Source organism: Musca domestica, unplaced genomic scaffold (assembly GCF_030504385.1).
Source record: "Musca domestica strain aabys unplaced genomic scaffold, Musca_domestica.polishedcontigs.V.1.1 8, whole genome shotgun sequence".
Classification (NCBI taxonomy): Eukaryota; Metazoa; Arthropoda; class Insecta; order Diptera; family Muscidae; genus Musca; species Musca domestica.
The window spans coordinates 457869-476422 of record NW_026712409.1 but is presented as its reverse complement, the minus strand read 5'-3'; the positions used below and the strand labels follow the sequence as shown (position 1 = coordinate 476422).

At 35.8% G+C, this 18554-nt stretch overlaps 3 protein-coding genes across 4 annotated transcripts; 2 read left to right on the top strand and 1 right to left on the bottom strand.

Moving 5' to 3' along the window:
* The first annotated feature begins 575 nt into the window (after positions 1–575).
* LOC101899785 (NADH dehydrogenase [ubiquinone] 1 beta subcomplex subunit 7) lies at positions 576–1233 on the top strand. Its single transcript, XM_005177869.4, has 2 exons — positions 576–1083; positions 1142–1233. The coding sequence occupies exon 1, from the start codon at positions 708–710 to the stop codon at positions 1059–1061; it is 354 nt and encodes a 117-aa protein (XP_005177926.1). The 5' UTR covers positions 576–707; the 3' UTR covers positions 1062–1083; positions 1142–1233.
* Positions 1234–3302: 2069 nt separating this feature from the next.
* On the top strand, positions 3303–5747 carry LOC101899341 (trafficking protein particle complex subunit 2-like protein). Its single transcript, XM_005177866.4, has 5 exons — positions 3303–3421; positions 3483–3655; positions 3713–3800; positions 5416–5495; positions 5560–5747. Exons 1-5 carry the CDS (start codon positions 3389–3391, stop codon positions 5603–5605), a joined length of 420 nt encoding a protein of 139 aa, XP_005177923.1. The 5' UTR covers positions 3303–3388; the 3' UTR covers positions 5606–5747.
* LOC101899516 (endoplasmic reticulum metallopeptidase 1) lies at positions 5652–16222 on the bottom strand. Of its 2 annotated transcripts, none has more exons than XM_005177868.4 (13): positions 15833–16222; positions 12900–13407; positions 12654–12828; positions 12511–12595; positions 11691–11811; positions 7709–7863; positions 7248–7631; positions 6999–7179; positions 6758–6942; positions 6549–6692; positions 6382–6484; positions 5932–6326; positions 5652–5870 (listed from the first exon to the last, which is right to left on the bottom strand). In XM_005177868.4, exons 2-13 carry the CDS (start codon positions 13369–13371, stop codon positions 5703–5705), a joined length of 2568 nt encoding a protein of 855 aa, XP_005177925.1. In that variant the 5' UTR covers positions 13372–13407; positions 15833–16222; the 3' UTR covers positions 5652–5702. The 2 variants fall into 2 exon arrangements, with proteins under 2 accessions (XP_005177925.1, XP_005177924.1); XM_005177867.4 differs by lacking the exon at positions 15833–16222 and adding an exon at positions 13469–13616.
* Between the last annotated feature and the right edge of the window lie 2332 nt (positions 16223–18554).

Below are 18554 nucleotides of genomic sequence, written 5' to 3'. Positions count from 1 at the left end.
AAATTTTGTCATTTTGAATATATTTTTGCGTGTTTATTGTTTTAATTTTTGCTGGAGAGAAACTTGTCGATATGTTTTTTGTCGATACAAAATTTTTGAAAATAGTACCTCTTTTGTTTCTAGCTTTCAGCAAATATTCCAACTCTTGGTCAAAAAACGTACCTCGAATAAGGGGAGAACAATATTTAATTTTGTTTAAATGTTCATACGCCATTCAACATTATATTTTCATCCTTAATTTTCAGTCTTCCTGAAAATTTTTAAAATTTCATTAAATGTTTCTATTTTGAATTTTAAAATATCATATTTTTTTCGATAAATACTTTATTTGTTAGGAAAGGCACACATTTCATCGTAGTTCTGAGAGTGATTTGAACAAAAATCTTTGTTCGCTCAGAAAATTTTGTGTGGAATCAATGTTGGGAATGGTCGAACAACGAATAGAAAGCGAATCACGTGTCATGTGAACTTAGCATTATATACATGCAGTTCTGACCAAATGTCAATGGAATAAACTATCAATCGATACCCCGTTTTAAAATTAAGTATCGATAATATCGATTTTGCCATCGATTGTTTGTAAACTCTTCTCTAACACATATGTTTCCAAACATTTAAGCGAAAATTTTTACGTAATTTGCCGATATTGGGATCGAAATTTTGGCCATTTTCTTTGAATTGCCGTGGTTTGTGTTGATTAGATTGTAATGGGTAACACATATGCTCGAGCCGTCCATCCTGATGTTACGCCCGGACCAGATTGTGTGCCCACCTTCGATCCCTTGTTGGGTGCACCTAATCGCAAAGAGCGTGTTATGAAAGCAACTACTGAGGAAATGATTTCTGCGAAGCTGCCTCTAGCCGATCGCGACTATTGTGCTGATAAATTGCTGAAATATCGTGCCTGTCGTGCCGACGTCTTTCCATTCCTCTACAAGTGTCACCATGAGAAACATGAATACATGACTTGCGAATTCGAGGACTATGTTTTGCGCATGAAGGAGTTTGAGAGAGAGCGAAGATTGCTGGAACGTCAGAAGCGATTGGATGCTGCAGCTTAAAGACCCAACGTCATGGGCATTGGTAACCAACATTCAAATTTACATGACATTATAATTGTAAAGTTTTATAATTTTTTTAGGCTTCCTTGTCTGGGCATATTGTTAATACATTTTAAATTGAATTTTCAAATCAACCAATAAATTAATATTAGCTGTGAATGCGGTAAATAAATTGTAATTTTCATTAAAAATGATCGGAAATGTGAAGCGATTAATGCCGGTTTCAAATGAAATAACCGGGAAGTCTACATGTGTATTTTATCCGGGAAGTCCTTTCTAAGGCTTAGGCTTCGAATAACAACACAATTCCAGCAACGTTTGAAGTGTTATTACATTAATACAGTAAAAAGGCATATTTTTTAAATTGGATACAACATAATTTAGGAAGTATCACTACAAATGGTAAACTTGCACTACTGTCGGTTATGTTTCATCGTATCGGCAGATGCAAATTTAATCATCGTATCATTATTTTTAGAGTTAAGCAAAAAATTATTTTGACATATTTGGACATATTTCACATTTGAATTTGCTACAAATTAAACATGTGAAATACCTTAGTACCGATACAGATTTAAACTTGGCGTTGTAATAAGGGTTTTGTCGACACTGAAAGTTTTCCTGGGTTTTTTGTCTTATTGATCAGGGATACTTGATGAAGACCACATGTAATAAAAGGAAATTTGTAAAAAAAGTCATACAAACTATGATCGTTATGAATTCGTTTCGTATAACAATTATGAGGCGGCTTAACATTAAAATTGGATGGATCAAATATGTGGATACAATAGGTTAAGGATCGGAATTGATTTTCTAATTTTACGGAGGTATTTTTCTGCTTCATTTCAGAGTACATGACCTTGAATAGCTTAATTTTAAAATCGGCTGAAAGATATATATGGGAGCTTTATCTAAATCGGTTTTGCAGACTTTATTCTAGTAATAATATGAACCAAAATTTATTCTAATTAGATGTCAAAGTAAATTAATAAATACAATTAAAAATAGCACGGATAATGTATTTTTTAAATCTCAACCGATCTAGACAAATTTTGGCAAATATTGTAGGCTCTATCTGATTTCTTGTGCCAAATATAATTGTTAGAGTGCATATTATGGCTTTAAAGGTCTTAAATATCAAATAAGATGAAACACATATATGAAAGCAATATTTGAACTGATTTTCACAACATTTCATAAAATATATTTGTTTTGTTCCAGAACCTGCAAGAGCGTAAAAATAGTAACAATAAATGATATCGACAAAAAATTGCAAATCTAGTAGATTCTTTCATGTTCTGGAAGTGAGCAATTTTTACACTGAATTCGGGGGTATGTGTCAAAATTCAATCTTTTGGTAAGGCTTTAAACTTTGGTGTTCAACACAATTCAAATTGGTAGATTTATATGGGAGCCAAAAAAACGTTATACATTCTTGCAGTACTGGAACATTCTTGTACTGGGAATTCCCTTTGGTTCTTATTTCCATAAAAAATGCAAATAACAATGATGAAAAACGAAAATAATTAGTCTTGTCTAAGGTGTATTTAATCCACCTTGGCCTTATCCATGAAAATGTGAAATGAAAACTTTTATAAAGGAAAGAATGTGAAATGAAATAAGAATCCACCCCCTGAAACAGATTTAATTTTCCAATTATTCAATCAAGTATGTAAAAATAATTTATAAAAAAAACTTGGACTTACTGTTTTTGTTGACAAATCACAATAAATTTAGCTTGTGTTTCCTGATTAAAAACACGTTTACGCACAAAATTTCTCTCTCTCTCTTCAAAATTTACCAATCAGGGAAAATTTAATGCATATTTTCTGTAGTCAAATTTATTGTTATTTCAAATTTATTGTCCATTATCAGCATAAACCCGGGCAAAGATTTTCTACAATGCCCACTAAGCAGGTGGTGTAAATCACAATAAAAAAAACAACAATTGAGATCGAAAAACCCTCGTAATGTTAAAGTGCTTGTTTACGTTTTCATACATTTAATTCACAATTGTGATATCAGCTGGTCTTATCTGATGATCTAATGGATAGGTCATGATTTTGTATGCAAACGTGCTTTAATCATTCAAACGAATCCCGACTTCCATAGCCCTATTTTTGTTCTTTGTTTTCATTCCGCTTTATTCTACATTTTGTTTAATCCTACATTCACATTAATTTTATCAGCCTTTCTGTTTTGATTCCACATCTTTATTCGATTTTCTCTCTGTGCTGTCTTTCTTTTCAGTGTTGCTGTTGTTGTTGTTGGTACTTTATTGGTACTTCTGCTGGAATAAACAGACTTTGGAGACAGAAAGCTGAAGAATGGCTGTCTGTGTGGCTGTTATTGGCAAGGATGTAAAGACTAATGGTTAAGTAATTCTTAAGAGTCCCATTCACACTTGTCTCCTTGTTGCAGAATTCTCCTTTGTACTTGTCTACGACCGATATGGACAAGGAGTTGGAATTACAATACCGCGTACATGCAGCACTAGACGTCATTGAAGAGAAGTGTCAGGTCGGTGTAAAAGGAACACCAGAGACAAAGGAATTATATTTGGGTCTACTGTATGCAACGGAGACGCATAAAATGTAACTAAATGTAAGTAGTTGCTTTCAGATTTAAGTATTAATTGATTTTTATTCTAGATACGGCTTTGTTACCAATACAAAAGTCAAATTGATTTTGGTTATTGACTCTGGAAACATAGCTCTACGGGAAAATGAAGTACGGGCGGTAAGTTTTCAGATCAGTATAAGCGAGGTGTTTAGAATTAGTATAACAAAAATCGAGTGGTGACTAAGCCCCTTGGATCAAGGTGTAGGGCAGAGAACAAAGCCCTGAAACTAGAGTCTTGGGAGCAATCTACTCAGCTATGCTCGGATCATTTTGATTTTTTTTTGCCACAGGTAGGCATTTTTAACCTGTTTAAGGGAAAGTTCTTTCCCGCTTTTCCCGGAAATTCCCGCTTATATAACTCGAAAGTTCAAATACAACAAAAAAAGTTTAGATACATTTTAGTGGAGAAAATCTCAATTTCATGCAAATTTTGAATACTAATATATCTTGAACGTCAAAAGATATCAGCACATATGGTATCGTTTTGGAAAGTGTGTAGGCTATAATGTGGGTCCATTATCGAGTTTTAGGGTTTTATTTTTCAAAACGTACTGGTGCAGAAATACCAATTTTCTTGCATTATTCGCGAACCTTTACCTTCGTTTTTGACCGGAGTCTTCCGGCTGTGCAAAGATTCGTTGCAGCTGTCCCCTATTTACGCCCTCTGTCTATCAAATTTACAATACTCAATTGATAAAATATTCTAGCGGTAGGATTAACGATTCTATTATATTTTTATAGAAATTGTCAAGGAAAAAATGTCATCTTCAAGAAGTTTCTTGAAATCACCATACATTTTACTAACAATCTCCAAGATATATTTCGAAATTTATGGGGCCAAATTCTGTTCTTCCTTTCGGAAGCGAGTATAATATTGAATAAAGCGTTATTAGAACATTTTAAAGCTTTTTAACCTGTTGGACGTTTTTCACCACAAGATTTGTTTTTTTTTTTTTTTTTTGTGAATGTTTGGAACAACGAAGGCTACATTAAGAATTAAACTCTATTTATAAAAAATTTGTGCTTTTATCTCAATGCTTATATCGATTGGACGATATGTCGGGTATTAGGTAGCCCTGCTGTTCACTGCACAAGCTAAACATATGCATTTTTACGAATTTTGCCGAAATACTCGAGCGTACGAAATTTCAAAGTTGAACAATTTTAACTCCTTTTTTGTGTGTCGGAAATAGAAACGAATGAGGCGAGGGGAACCAAAAAGGGAAAAATTGCTCGTACTGGCAACTTGTTTTCAGCAATTTTGTCTTTCATATGTTCTGTTTCAGAACTGATCAATTAAATTTTTTTTAGTACGATTACTGATTTTACCTTTATGAAACGATGATGTATACATCAAGATTTGCTGTCACCGATTTGTCAAATGACACTAAATCTTTAAATCTGCCATGAGTACATATACATAGTCAAACGATATTTGAGAGGATCGATAAACCCAATTTTGCCTACAATAGTCACCTTTATTATGGTTGGTCTTGCCTATGAACGACACATCTTGTAGTCGTCGTTGATGATTTTCGGTGTTATAATTAAAGTACGAAATCAAATTAAACTCTCCCTTTGTTGACCAAAATTAAATAATCAATTTTCTACTGCGTTAATGCTACAACATACTGTTTTGAATACGACAATACCAACCGTGAAAAGGGTGAATATGTGTGTATTGGATATAAACCTTCCATTAAATAAATGTTTCTGTATGGATTTATTTTAGATGTTTAGGAACCTTCACATTCTTTATACGGATGCCGTTTGCAACCCATTCTTTTTACCCGGAGAACAGTTAATTTCAAAGTGAGTACAACATAAAAATTCGACCACCACCATTTCGGGAAATGACAACCAAATTTCTTTTCAGAAAATTTGATCGCGCTGTACAGAAGCTTATGAGTGGGAATATTTAAATGTAATTTATTTTATTTTATAAATTATAACTGTAGTTTAAACATGTACTATTCTGTTCATTTTTTATTGTTAAACTGTGAAAGTTACAATGTACTGCTAAAATAAATAACGTTCATACGAGCTGGGCCATTCCATTACAAAGATGTAGTCGGGAAAACTTTTAATGAATGTTTGAGTGTGTTTACTGCGTGGAAAATCAAAATTGACGTAATGGCCAGAGATGCCCAATTCGAAAAGCGGTTTGTTCACATTACTGTCACCAATCTATAGGGAGAAAAAAATCAGTCAGATCCAAAAGCACTACGTGTTTTAAATAAAATCAAACCTTTAAATCAAAATAGAAATCCAGTGGTGCCGAATCTTTTCCATATGAGAAATAAATGTGGTATGGAGGTTTGTATGTTTCCTTTTCCTGCAGCATTGTTTTTAAAAAGCTCCAATCAACAACAGTTACGCCACCAATCGGTAGTAAATAAATACTCATGTGCGGGGGGCCACGAAGTTTGAAATTGTATCTTACAAGGTTTGTTACGGGGTTCACTGTTTTATTGACTAAAGTTAGAGTCGGTGTTTCTGGAATTTCCACCGGGTCGTCGGAAGGTAACCATATGCCCTTCATTCTCGATTTGAACCAACGATGATTGAATAGAGGTAAGCCGCACATCATCATCTCATCGCAATCCTCGGCAACACTTTCCATGTTACTCATGTCAATATGTTCTAGATAATTGAATAATTTTCAAGGAACGAAAACATCACAATTTCAGGTACTTACCCTGGATAGGATAGTGAATACGCCTGTCTTGGAAATCAAAATAATACCCGGATTCATTCTTGCTAACACTCCCATCATATTCGTAGAAGACGCGTTGAACATTCTGAAATAGTTTGTACGTTGTTTAGGACTATAAATACAAATGCCATGTAATCTCTGGTACTCACAAGGAAATTAACTCTGCCAACGTTAGTTTTTGCAGTATAGGGGAATCCTATTGGACTTATAGCCATCATTGAAAATATAAATGTTGTGGCCAACAGAGCCAAAAGAACAGTCTTAGAGTGACGGAACATATTAACCATTGGTGACTGAAACACAAATATTTTGCATAGTGTAGGCTTGCAATGAAAATATTTATATAAATACGACTTACCACAAATCCCATAGCCAAAATAGTTCCCAATGCACAAAGACCACCTACCAGTAAATCGGGATTAAGATTAGTACCAAAACGACCCATCATTGGCATCAATGTGCTGCACAAAGCGAAAAATATATATGCCATATACAGGAAGGGCAAAACCTGGCTTAAAATAACTATTATGGACCAAAGTTTTCCTAAAAATAGAATAGGTTGGGTCACAATCTGGATCAAGCAATTCACTTGTTTCTACCTCTATTATGCAGGGTCGTCAAAAAGTTCAGAATCAAAGCTATTCCGTAGAAGAGTAAGGATATCATAAACACATATGAACTACGCAGTCCCACAAATGTTAATACAATACAGATGAGGGCCAGAAACAATGCATGTGCATGTAGGATCATTTGAATTTTGAATGATTTTCGCAGTTTATCCTTAAATGTGAAGAGACAATTACACATTTTCTGTTATGGAAATGTAACCAAATCATAAATATACATACGTTTTTATTAAAACTTAAATAGAGCAGTGTAGGCAGACATAGTCCGATCAAACTGGGGCACACGTACAATCCAAAAACTAACCACTTTTGAGAGAACCACGTCATTGAACGATCGCCAGCATCAAACATTACCGCCATCAGAAGTGGCAATCCCAAAGCCAAGACAATTCCAAGAATGTGTAAAACCTCAATGAGTACAAATGTTTTCATAGTACTGCCAATGGACAGGTAGGAAGTTGCCGCCATCCTCCAAAACGATATTCCAATCAAAACAACAACAATAACTGACACACAGCAATTAATAATTTGCCCCTGTGTTTCCGTATAGTAAATAAAGAACAAGCCCATAAAGTCATAGAAAATGGAATGTCCTTCGGCGTATTTCTGTAAAAAGATGTCAAAGTGCAAAATTATTTTCCATAACATTTGCTATCTTCCATAGATGGACTTTATGAACCCACATCCGGTTCTTCCATTTCAGGTGCATTGGCAAAAGCTCTAGCAAGGCTTAGAATATTATCACCCGTGCTCTGCAGTGTGCCTCTGGGAATCACATCAAATTTATCAAATTTCGTATGGTACACATATCCATTGTAAGAATGAGCAAAATCCAAACCTTAAAAAGAAAATGAGAACATAAATAAAACAAGTTAAAAAGCAGTAAGTTCGGCCGGGCCGAACTTTTAATACCCTCCACCATTTGCAACGAATTTGGAAATTTTCAAAAACTAAAATCCTTAAAAAATTCTGTTAAAATTTTAAAAATACCGAATATAGCCGTTATTTTGGGGTCTATACGACGTGGACATACATAGGCATTGTTTGTCATAAGCCATTACCATATTCAAATTCGAAACTTGAAATAAACGGTGAATAATGTAGCTAAAATCATCAAAATACCGAATATAGGGAGGTACCGTTATATGGGGGCTATCCGAAGACCTGGACCCGCACAGACAATTTTCTGTCACAGACTGTAGTTCCCATAACGAACTTCAAATACCAATTTTAAAACAATTCCGGTGAATAATGTCGCTAAAATCATCAAAATACCGAATATAGGGAGGTACCGTTATATGGGGGCTATATGAAGACGTGGACCTGCACAGACAATTTTCTGTCTTAGGGTGTAGTATCCATTTTGAACTTCAAATACCAAATTTGAAACAATTCCCGTGAATAATGTCGCTAAAATCATCAAAATACCGAATATCGGGAGGTACCGTTATATGGGGGCTATACGAAGACGTGGACCTGCACGGATAATTTTCCGTCTTAGGGTGTAGTATCCATTTTGAACTTCAAATACCAAATTTGAAACAATTCCCGTGAATAATGTCGCTAAAATCATCAAAATACCGAATATAGGGAGGTACCGTTATATGGGGGCTATATGAAAACGTGGACCTACATGGCCCATTTACGAACTTAACCTGCCTACTGGAAAAATAAACATGTGTGCAAAATTTTAGCCACCTATCTCAATTCATTCGAAAGATAGCGTGATTACAACAGACAGACAGACGGACAGACAGACAGACAGACAGACGGACAGACAGACAGACAGACAGACGGACATCGCTAAATCGACTTAGAATTTTACGCTGATCAAGAATATATATACTTTGTTGGGTCTGATATGAGTATTTCGAGGAGTTACAAACGGAATGACAAAGTTAATATACCCTCCATAGTATGGTGGAGGGTATAATAAAAAGTTTGCCCACAAAACTGGATCACCATCAATGTACTTCTTATGACGGACTGCGATGTACCGTTAAAAACAAAAATCGAAATACCGCAAATATCTCGCTAATTTTGACATTAGTTTTGCCATTAAAAAGGTGCGGGAAATCAACAATTGAGTAAATGCAAGTAATTTTGTCTAAACAAGTCAACGCGTGTTATTGTTTATTTAAGGCCTGTTTCTCTACAACGATACGTAAGTGATCTTAAAGGATTTTTTGTTGCATATTAAAAAATTTTTCTTTGATTACCTTCTTCGAAGTCAGTCTATCTTTTTGTGGATGTGCAGTGGTAAAAATGACAACTGAGTTAGAGATATAAGGGAAACAAGCAATTTCCTGTTTTTTCGAAGTAAAAAAACTAACTAACGACAAACATCTCTTTCATTTATCTCATTCAATTTCTAACTTCGTTGAATATGAATAAGTAAACCTATCAGCGTATGTCATAAAAGGTTAAATACATTAAAGGATAAAGGTCATCGACGGTCTTCATAGTTCAAATAATGGGTCACATTGAGACGGTGCCATCTTAAATGCCTCAACTCTTAAGGTGGAAGTACATAAGGCGATTTTTTTATTGAATAAGTGACTGGCTGGCTCTTTCGTAAAAGAACTAATAACATTAAGGTGACCTAGTTTAAATAAGGCGGTAAAATTAGACTAAGTCAGCCTAAACTAGTTTGTTCTTTTACAAAAAGCCAGCCTATCACATGATACAATAAGGAGGTACAACAGCTTCGTAAACTACAGAAATACAGCCCTGAGCTATGCCCGCTTCCTGTCAAATTTGCATGCAACAAGCTGTTCTCATTTATTCAATATTTTTCCTCAGTTTTAAAATCTGTTAAACAGCGGGAAAAATGAATGAAATGCCTGGATTTTATTTCAAAATATGATGTAGACAGTTATATCTTTCAATTCCATGGCAAAACTAGGGAATAGCTCTAATGCGCCTCTCGCAATTTACGCGTCTTCCAATCATTGATTTTGAAAATATTCTGTTTTTATACCCTCCACCATACTATGGAGGGTATATTAACTTTGTCATTCCGTTTGTAACTCCTCGAAATACTCATATCAGACCCAACAAAGTATATATATTCTTGATCAGCGTAAAATTCTAAGTCGATTTAGCGATGTCCGTCTGTCTGTCTGTCTGTCCGTCTGTCTGTCTGTCTGTCCGTCTGTCTGTCTGTCTGTTGTAATCACGCTATCTTTCGAATGAATTGAGATAGGTGGCTAAAATTTTGCACACATGTTTATTTTTCCAGTAGGCAGGTTAAGTTCGTAAATGGGCCATGTAGGTCCACGTTTTCATATAGCCCCCATATAACGGTACCTCCCTATATTCGGTATTTTGATGATTTTAGCGACATTATTCACGGGAATTGTTTCAAATTTGGTATTTGAAGTTCAAAATGGATACTACACCCTAAGACGGAAAATTATCCGTGCAGGTCCACGTCTTCGTATAGCCCCCATATAACGGTACCTCCCGATATTCGGTATTTTGATGATTTTAGCGACATTATTCACGGGAATTGTTTCAAATTTGGTATTTGAAGTTCAAAATGGATACTACACCCTAAGACAGAAAATTGTCTGTGCAGGTCCACGTCTTCATATAGCCCCCATATAACGGTACCTCCCTATATTCGGTATTTTGATGATTTTAGCGACATTATTCACCGTTTATTTCAAGTTTCGAATTTGAATATGGTAATGGCTTATGACAAACAATGCCTATGTATGTCCACGTCGTATAGACCCCAAAATAACGGCTATATTCGGTATTTTTAAAATTTTAACAGAATTTTTTAAGGATTTTATTTTTTGAAAATTTCCAAATTCGTTGCAAATGGTGGAGGGTATTAAAAGTTCGGCCCGGCCGAACTTACTGCTTTTTAACTTGTTATTTTTCAAAACAATAAAAACATATACAAAATTGGCAGAAGTGGGGCATACTTAGAAAAAATTGTAATCAGCATGTAGCTCTACCTTACCTTTTTATTGTACCATGGCCTATCACTTATTCAAAAAAAAAAAAAGCTAAAGCTTGGATTTCTGTATTTTCTCGAATAACGATTGGAATCAAAAATGGTAGAGAGAATGCAAATATTTATTATACAAATGCTCTTGCTTTAGTTCTCACAAATCGGAACAAGAGTCAACAAGTAAAAAAGCAGTTAAGTTCGACTTTTTATACCCTCCACTATTTGGAAGAAACCTGAAAATTAAAAAAAAAATCCGTCGGAAAATACCGCTCAAATTAAAACCGTTATATTGGGACTATACGAAGTCATGGTTCTGCATATGTAATTTGTGTTATAGGCTGTAGTAACTGTTCCGAACTTTATATACGAAATTTGAAACATATCCAGCGAATAACGTCGAAAAAATCATCAAAATACCGAATATCGGGAGAAATCGTTATTTAAGGGACATATGATATCGTGAACCTATATAGGCAATTCTCTTCCAGGGGGTTGTGGATTTTAAGACAATTCCATTGAAAAAATTGGCTGAAATTATCAAAATACCGAATATCGGGGAGTAGCTTTATATATGCAAGGCCCACGTTTGATTTCGGTTTTGTTTACGCGTTGATGTGTGCTATGGCATGAACTTCCAATTAATTTACTTTAATAAAACTTTAATAATTTACTTTTTTTTTATTGAAATCGCAAAAACTTACCGGGTACGTGACCGTAATCTCGGAATATGCGGAAATCCGTATCCGATGGAATAATATTCGCCTGGAAGAGTTCCTCGGCAATCGATGTGGCATAGGGTCTTTTCGCATATTTGCTGTAATACTGAAAATAAACAAAAATGGTAGGTCATACACTCTTGTGTTTGTATGCATGTACATATATATTGAGAATACAAGGTACAAACAAGGACGGGGTCATGTAATGCTTTCCACATGGGAGGCGAATTTAACTCGTACAAATCAAAACGATTTGGTTTTGAATTGTTGAATCAAAATTGTTATTTGTTTGCTCGATTTATATCTTATCGGTTTATGGCTGTGGTACTCTGATATCGCTCCGTAATAAACATAAATTGTTCGAAATTTATCGCAATTATTTGTTCCCCCACAAAACGTACCTGCAATATCGTTTGTTGCGAGGAATGCGATTGTTTTACAATGACAATTGTGGGCATTTTTATGTGAGTTTTAACGAATTTCCGATACACCGATACGTGGTCATTGCCGTAGTTTAGTGCCCAACATAAAATGTCTTTCCTTTAAGACTACATTAGTTTGTGATTCCGCTTGGGAACATACCAGTAACGTACTGAGAATTACATTTCGAAATATCTAATTTCTATTCTAAATAATGCACCAATAACTTTGCCCGTATACCGGCAACTCACATTAGGCCGTCTTGGGCATAAGAATAAACATTAAGGCTTTCTTCTCTGTTCGAGTTATAAACAAATATACATAAATGGTTTAAATTCACGTGGGATGTTGCCATGTATTATAACGTTTGGACAAGGACACTTACCTTCATTAGCCATGGATGATTTGGACCCGATTGAAAAAGAATTTCTTTGTGGCCACTTCCGGCGGAATCGAGATTTATTAAAGCCCTTTAAGCAGAGGGATTTTGTTAAACGATTATTTGCAACGTGTTGCTGGTTCGGTTACCTGCAGTTTTGAGCCCATTTGTGTTGTGTTATAAAGCCGTGGGATGCCTGAAGAGGATTTTCTTCCGCTCCATTGAATAGAAACACTATTGGATGTGAAAACGGTTCCCGCGATGTTGCCAAAACACGTAGAACTTCTAACATAACAACCACCATAGCTCCATCATCGCCAGATCCTAAATGAAAAGAAAAACATCGCCGGTTGTGGCGTTATTCCCGCGGACATTCATCATGTCAGCCAACTTACCCGGACTACCAGGTTTGGAGTCGAAGTGGCTATTAATCAGCAGATAATTTTGCGATGTTGAGTTCTTGCTGCTCAGTTTCACAACGAAATTCTGTAAGCCCTGATACATGTTGATCATGGTCCAGTGCATATAGGCCCCCGAAACAACTTGCACATCTACTTCCAATTCGTACAAATCGTGATGCATGCTTCGGCGTATTAGCTCTATTTCGTCGTACAACAGCTGGACAGTTAGATTCTCATTTGCAAAGCTTCCGACTACCTTTGGTCCAATCATCTCGAAATCGAACAGGATGCGTTCCGCCCGTTCGGCAACGAACTCGCCTGGCTTGGTGTGTTCATCTTCTATCCTTAATCCTATTGGCAGATTGAAGAAAACCGGCAGAACTATGGCCACCAACAATACAAGCCAGAAGAGCAGAAAAGCCGGGGCATAATACCATTCTAGACGCTTCTTTTCCGACGACGACATGTCGCTGTCCGTGTCCCCAGAAATAACGTACGACTCCTGAAAGAAAGGACAATGCTAGTTATTCACTCCCAGTTTATCTTTACTCGTCCGGACTAACAAGTCTCTCTTTATCAGCCATCTACCGCTATTCTGTGCCTTTGGCAACCGCTCTGTCATCAGACTAAATCAAAATTATTCGATTCGCCATGAAATTGGCTCTTGGACAAACTCAATTTACTCAGTATTGAGATTGTTATCAAAAAGCTCGACTGTTTGTGATTGTTTTTTATCCCAAGCGTTAATAATTAATATCATAAATGCGGAATATATCGTACATTAGGGTGTCATGAAGATTTTAACAATTTTATTTTATATTTCGCACGTTTTTATAAATATTTTATATTATATCGCACAGATATAGAATTCTACAACGGCATTATTTCAATCTTGGTATTTGGCCCCCACATAACTGTTAACTAACGATTTCCGGTATTTTGATAATTTATGTCACATTTCCGACAGAATCGTATCAAATTGCATGTTGTTAGGAGTTCGTAATTGTTACCACATCCTATGACAGAAAATTAACTATACAGGTCCAAATCTTCGTAACCACACCCTACATTATGGTATCTTCCTTATTATTTTATTTCGCGATTTGTATTTCATAAAAAATATTATAGTTATGCAAAGTGGGTATGCATAATTAAGCATTTTGTACTGCCATATTACCCAAATACGCATGGACCGTGACTCCATTCTACGCAACAAAAATTAACAAGTAAAAAAGCTGTAAGCTCGCCCGGGCTGAACTTTGAATACCCTCCATCATTCGGAACGAATTTGGCAATATTCAAACAAAAACCAGTAAAGAAAGTCCTAAAGTCGGGCGGGGCCGATTTGATGATACTCTACACCACTTTGCTAATTTTGTAGAGCTTCATATAACAATTAAAAGTTTTTATCGGAGAATTCATTTCTGAGCTGTATTATATTTCCCTGAATATATTTGTTACGGAGTGCATATTACGGTTGTGGGTAAGAAATACAACAAATCGGATGAACAATATATATGGGAGCTATAGCTATATCTGAACCGATCACAAAATTTGGCATACTATCTTCTAGAGTCAATTCTGTCGCATGTGCCAAATTCCATCCCATTTGGGCAAATATTAGACGTTTGGTGCACAATTAAAGTTTAATCGGACGAAGTTATATATGGGAGCTATATCCAAATCTGAACCGATCTCGATAAAATTTAGCAAATGTATTTCTGAGCTGCATTTGATATATTTCCCCAAATATTGTTGTTACAACAATAACAAATCGGATAAACAATATACATATATGGGAGCTATAGCTATATCTGAACCGATTTCGATCAAATTTGGCATAATTATTTTCAGGTTGTATATGCAAAATTCCATAATATTCGGGCTGATATTACACGTTTGGTGCACAATAAATGTCAAATCGGTCGAAGATATATATGGGAACTATATCTAAATTTCTACCGATTGTCTCCAATTTCAGTAGGGTTCGTCCTTGGGCCAAACAAATGTTCTCAATCGGATAATCGAATAAATGCGACCTGCATTTTGTTCACAAGAATACATGGACAGACGGACGGACGCACGGACGGACGGACTGACATGCATAAATCAACTCAGAAAGTGATTCTATAGAGATCCTCAAAAGTATGTATGGGTAAAATTCTGCTTGTCTGTTGTAATAGCATGATTACAACTTTCTTTAGGTTAAGTTCGTACGTTTTCATATAGCCCCCATATTTCAAATTCAGTAGTTGAAGTTCATACTGGGTACTACAATGTATGACAAAAAAAGTGTCCATGCAGGTCCATGTCTCCCATATAACGGTACCTCCCAATATTCGCTATTTTGGTGATTTTTGCAACATTTTTCACCGGAATTGTTTCAAATTTTGTATTTAAAGTTGGTAATGGTGACCACGACAGCGTATGCAGGTTTTCGTCTTCGTATAGCCCTCATATAACAATAACTCCCTATATTCGGTATTTCAATGATATTAGCGGTATTATTCAACAGAATTGTTTCAAATTTCGTAAATGAAGTTCGTAATGGGCTCTACAACAGCCCATGTCAAGAAATTACTATACGCTGTGCAAATCCAACAAATTTTGTTTCATTGTTCAGCTCGGCATTTCGTTGGGTTCTTTTCAACTTCGAGAGCAATTGTATATGAAATCTGGTAACGAACTAGATTTGAACACTCAATGTAATAATTATTGGGGGATATTGCAAACTTATTTCTTCACATTATTTTCTTTTAAGATGTCTAACAAATATGTTTATGCCCAGATCGGACTCGGACTGGGTGTACGTATGTATGTATACAAATGAACATCGAGGCAAATGGAAGAGTGTTCAGTCGATACGAAATTCGATCAATTCTTGTTCACTCATTCCGATTGAAAATGTAAACAAACGAGCGACATACCTGATTTTGTTTATGGGGTTCGATGGCGCTGGGTCTCAATGCAATCAAACGTCACTTGTAATTCAGTCAAATAACACACACGCACACACACACCGATTGCATAACTTTGAAAACTGGAGAATTACGTTGTTGGCTTTATCGTTGATTTATCGTATCTCGTTCAAGCAGCTCGTTCTGGAATGAATTTCCTCAACTTGCGCATAAACACTGCACGCACAGAACTGAAATACGCCGGCACCGATGTAGATGCTCCTAATCTCGACAGAACTGATAACGTCTCGACGACAGAATCCGTTCTTTTCAAATACCAGCAGCTCTGAATCCAAAATATGAATCAAATTCCCAGTGACGATAGCAGACGAACCAAGAAGAATAAACATCAAGCTGACTGCGTAATCACCTCGGTTAAGAAATGCGAGCAATTGCGGGGTAGTTGTGCGGCAGGGGGAACTGCTTGACTTTGTTTTATTAGTGTAGATGAAAATCAGTGTAGATGCATATACATATATTCTGTCAAAGGTACGGAACGAGAAAAAGCAGAGCAAAGGGTAATTAGACAGTGGGTGACATGCTGCTAACATTGCTTTGGTTGGCGGCAAAAGAAGCCGACATGGAAGAATGTCACATTCGCCCCATATCAATTGAAATCAAAGCGAGGTGGAAATATATTCTCGTAGCTGAGTAATGGACCGATGTTGTTCTTGCCCATACCCAATCTCAGTCTGTCGTAATGATAACTAGCTATTGAATCTTTAATGTTTAATTTTTGTGAAGGAGATACCAGAAGGAGTATATCGGCATTGAAGACGATAAAGGAAATAATAAAAGGGATATAAAAGGAAATAATTTCGCTCAAAAAGGCATGGGATCTTAGCCATAATTTCGATGAGGCCCAGTTTGGCAATATGAAATGACATAAATGCTCCGTTAGAGCGTTTATATTTTATTCCCACACCTGATCACAATGCCCAGCAATATTCGTGAATTTCTATCTCTAATTTGGAAACACCCTTTACATGCTCTCATGCGACACAGAACATAGCAATTATAGCTTGTTTATGTTTGTATGTACATATGTATGTGTACATAAATCTCGAGTGCTTACCGTTGTGTGACAAATATGCTGCTGATTCGTATTCGATAGATCTGGGTATGGTGCTTATAATTTTGAATTGATAGAGCATTTAGGAGCACTATCAAAGTGCCACATATTTTTTGAGTTCTGTCGTCTTTAGGAAAACTAATTCAACTTTCCACGGATATGTGATAAATGTCAATGTCTTGTTGGAGTTTTGTCCGCAACGCCCAAACGTTGTCACGTGACTGGAAATAAACTAAAGTCGATTTTCAACTAACTATCGTATGCCATTTTTTATATAGCGGGTAGCTAAGATTTTTCCCATTCCAATAATGGCTTTCGCTACAAGTTGTCTATAGTCCCTATATAACGGTACCTCCCGATATTCGGTACTTTGATGATTTTAGCGACATTATTCACCGGAATTGTTTCAAATTTGGCCTTTGAAGTTCGTAATGTATACTACAGCCTAAGACAGAAAATTATCTGTGCAGGTCCACGTCTTCGTAACGGTACCCCCCGATATTCGGTATTTTGATGATTTTAGCGACATTATTTACCGGAATCGTTTCAAATTTGGTATTTGAAGTTTGTAATGGATACTACATCCTAAGTCAAGAAATTAGTCATGTAGGTCCACGTCTTTATATAGCCCCCATATAACGGTACCCCCCGATATTCGGTATTTTGATGATTTTAGCGACATTATTAAACGGAATCGTTCCAAATTTGGTATTTGAAGTTCGAAATTAATACTTCAGCCCATGCCAGAAAATTGTCTGTGCAGGTCCACGTCTTCGTATAGCCCCCATATAACGGTACCCCCTATATTCGGTATTTTGATGATTTTAGCTACATTATAAACAGATTTTTCTTCAAGTTTCGGAATTAAATATTGTAATAACTTATGACAAAAGTTGCCAATGCAGGTCCACGTCGTCGTTAGCCATTCGGTATTTTTCAGATTTTAACAGAATTTTTAACGGATTTTATTTTTTTTTTTTTGGATATTGCCAAATTTGTACCAAATGGTGGAGGGTATTTAAAGTTCGGCCCGGCCGAACTTACAGCTTTTATACTTGTTGTTCTTTAAAGCTTCCATTATCTCCATTTGTTTCAAGTTGACGAGCTCCCACTATGTCATAATTTGAATTGACTTGAATGAATTGAATTTTCTTTTTCGAATTGTAGATATCTTTTTAATGGAATTATTTATTGTTTACTTTTTACAGCACTACCTAGACTTATTCGACGTATTTGGTCGTAATTTTGGTAACAACCATGGTACAATGAAGAGAAGGTAGGTCAACTTTGAAAAAAATTGCAAGTACAGAGGTCTACCTGTTTGGCTTGTAATGTCAGAATTAGTATCAAAACAATAAAAAATCAAACAACTTGTTGCATTTATTTTGAATAAATAATTGAAAACCGCGATAACTGAATGAAAGGTCAACACTTCTTTTCTAAATCATGTTCTATATGTCTCTTATGGTTTATTTCGCGACAAAAACTGAAGACTTTGTCGATGCATACGTTGCAATAAGCATTGCGAAAACACCAGAATTTGAATATTTTCTGAACATTTTTTTATTATTGAAAAGAATACGCACACATAAACAAATGAAGTTGACATATTAGGCCAGA

Bases quoted from the DNA above. Each gene is read 5' to 3' on its own strand.
- LOC101899341 (XM_005177866.4), top strand. From the start codon at position 3,389: ATGGCTGTCTGTGTGGCTGTTATTGGCAAGGAT. The intron at 3,422-3,482 runs GTAAAGACTAAT...TCCTTGTTGCAG, and splicing joins TGGCTGTTATTGGCAAGGAT to AATTCTCCTTTGTACTTGTC. The intron at 5,496-5,559 runs GTGAGTACAACA...ATTTCTTTTCAG, and splicing joins GGAGAACAGTTAATTTCAAA to AAAATTTGATCGCGCTGTAC.
- LOC101899785 (XM_005177869.4), top strand. From the start codon at position 708: ATGGGTAACACATATGCTCGAGCCGTCCATCCTGATGTTACGCCCGGA.
- LOC101899516 (XM_005177867.4), bottom strand. From the start codon at position 13,489: ATGGCTGATAAAGAGAGACTT. The intron at 12,829-12,899 runs GTAAGTTGGCTG...CTTTTCATTTAG, and splicing joins CTCCAAACCTGGTAGTCCGG to GATCTGGCGATGATGGAGCT. The intron at 11,812-12,510 runs GTAAGTGTCCTT...GTTTATTTTCAG, and splicing joins ATCATCCATGGCTAATGAAG to TATTACAGCAAATATGCGAA.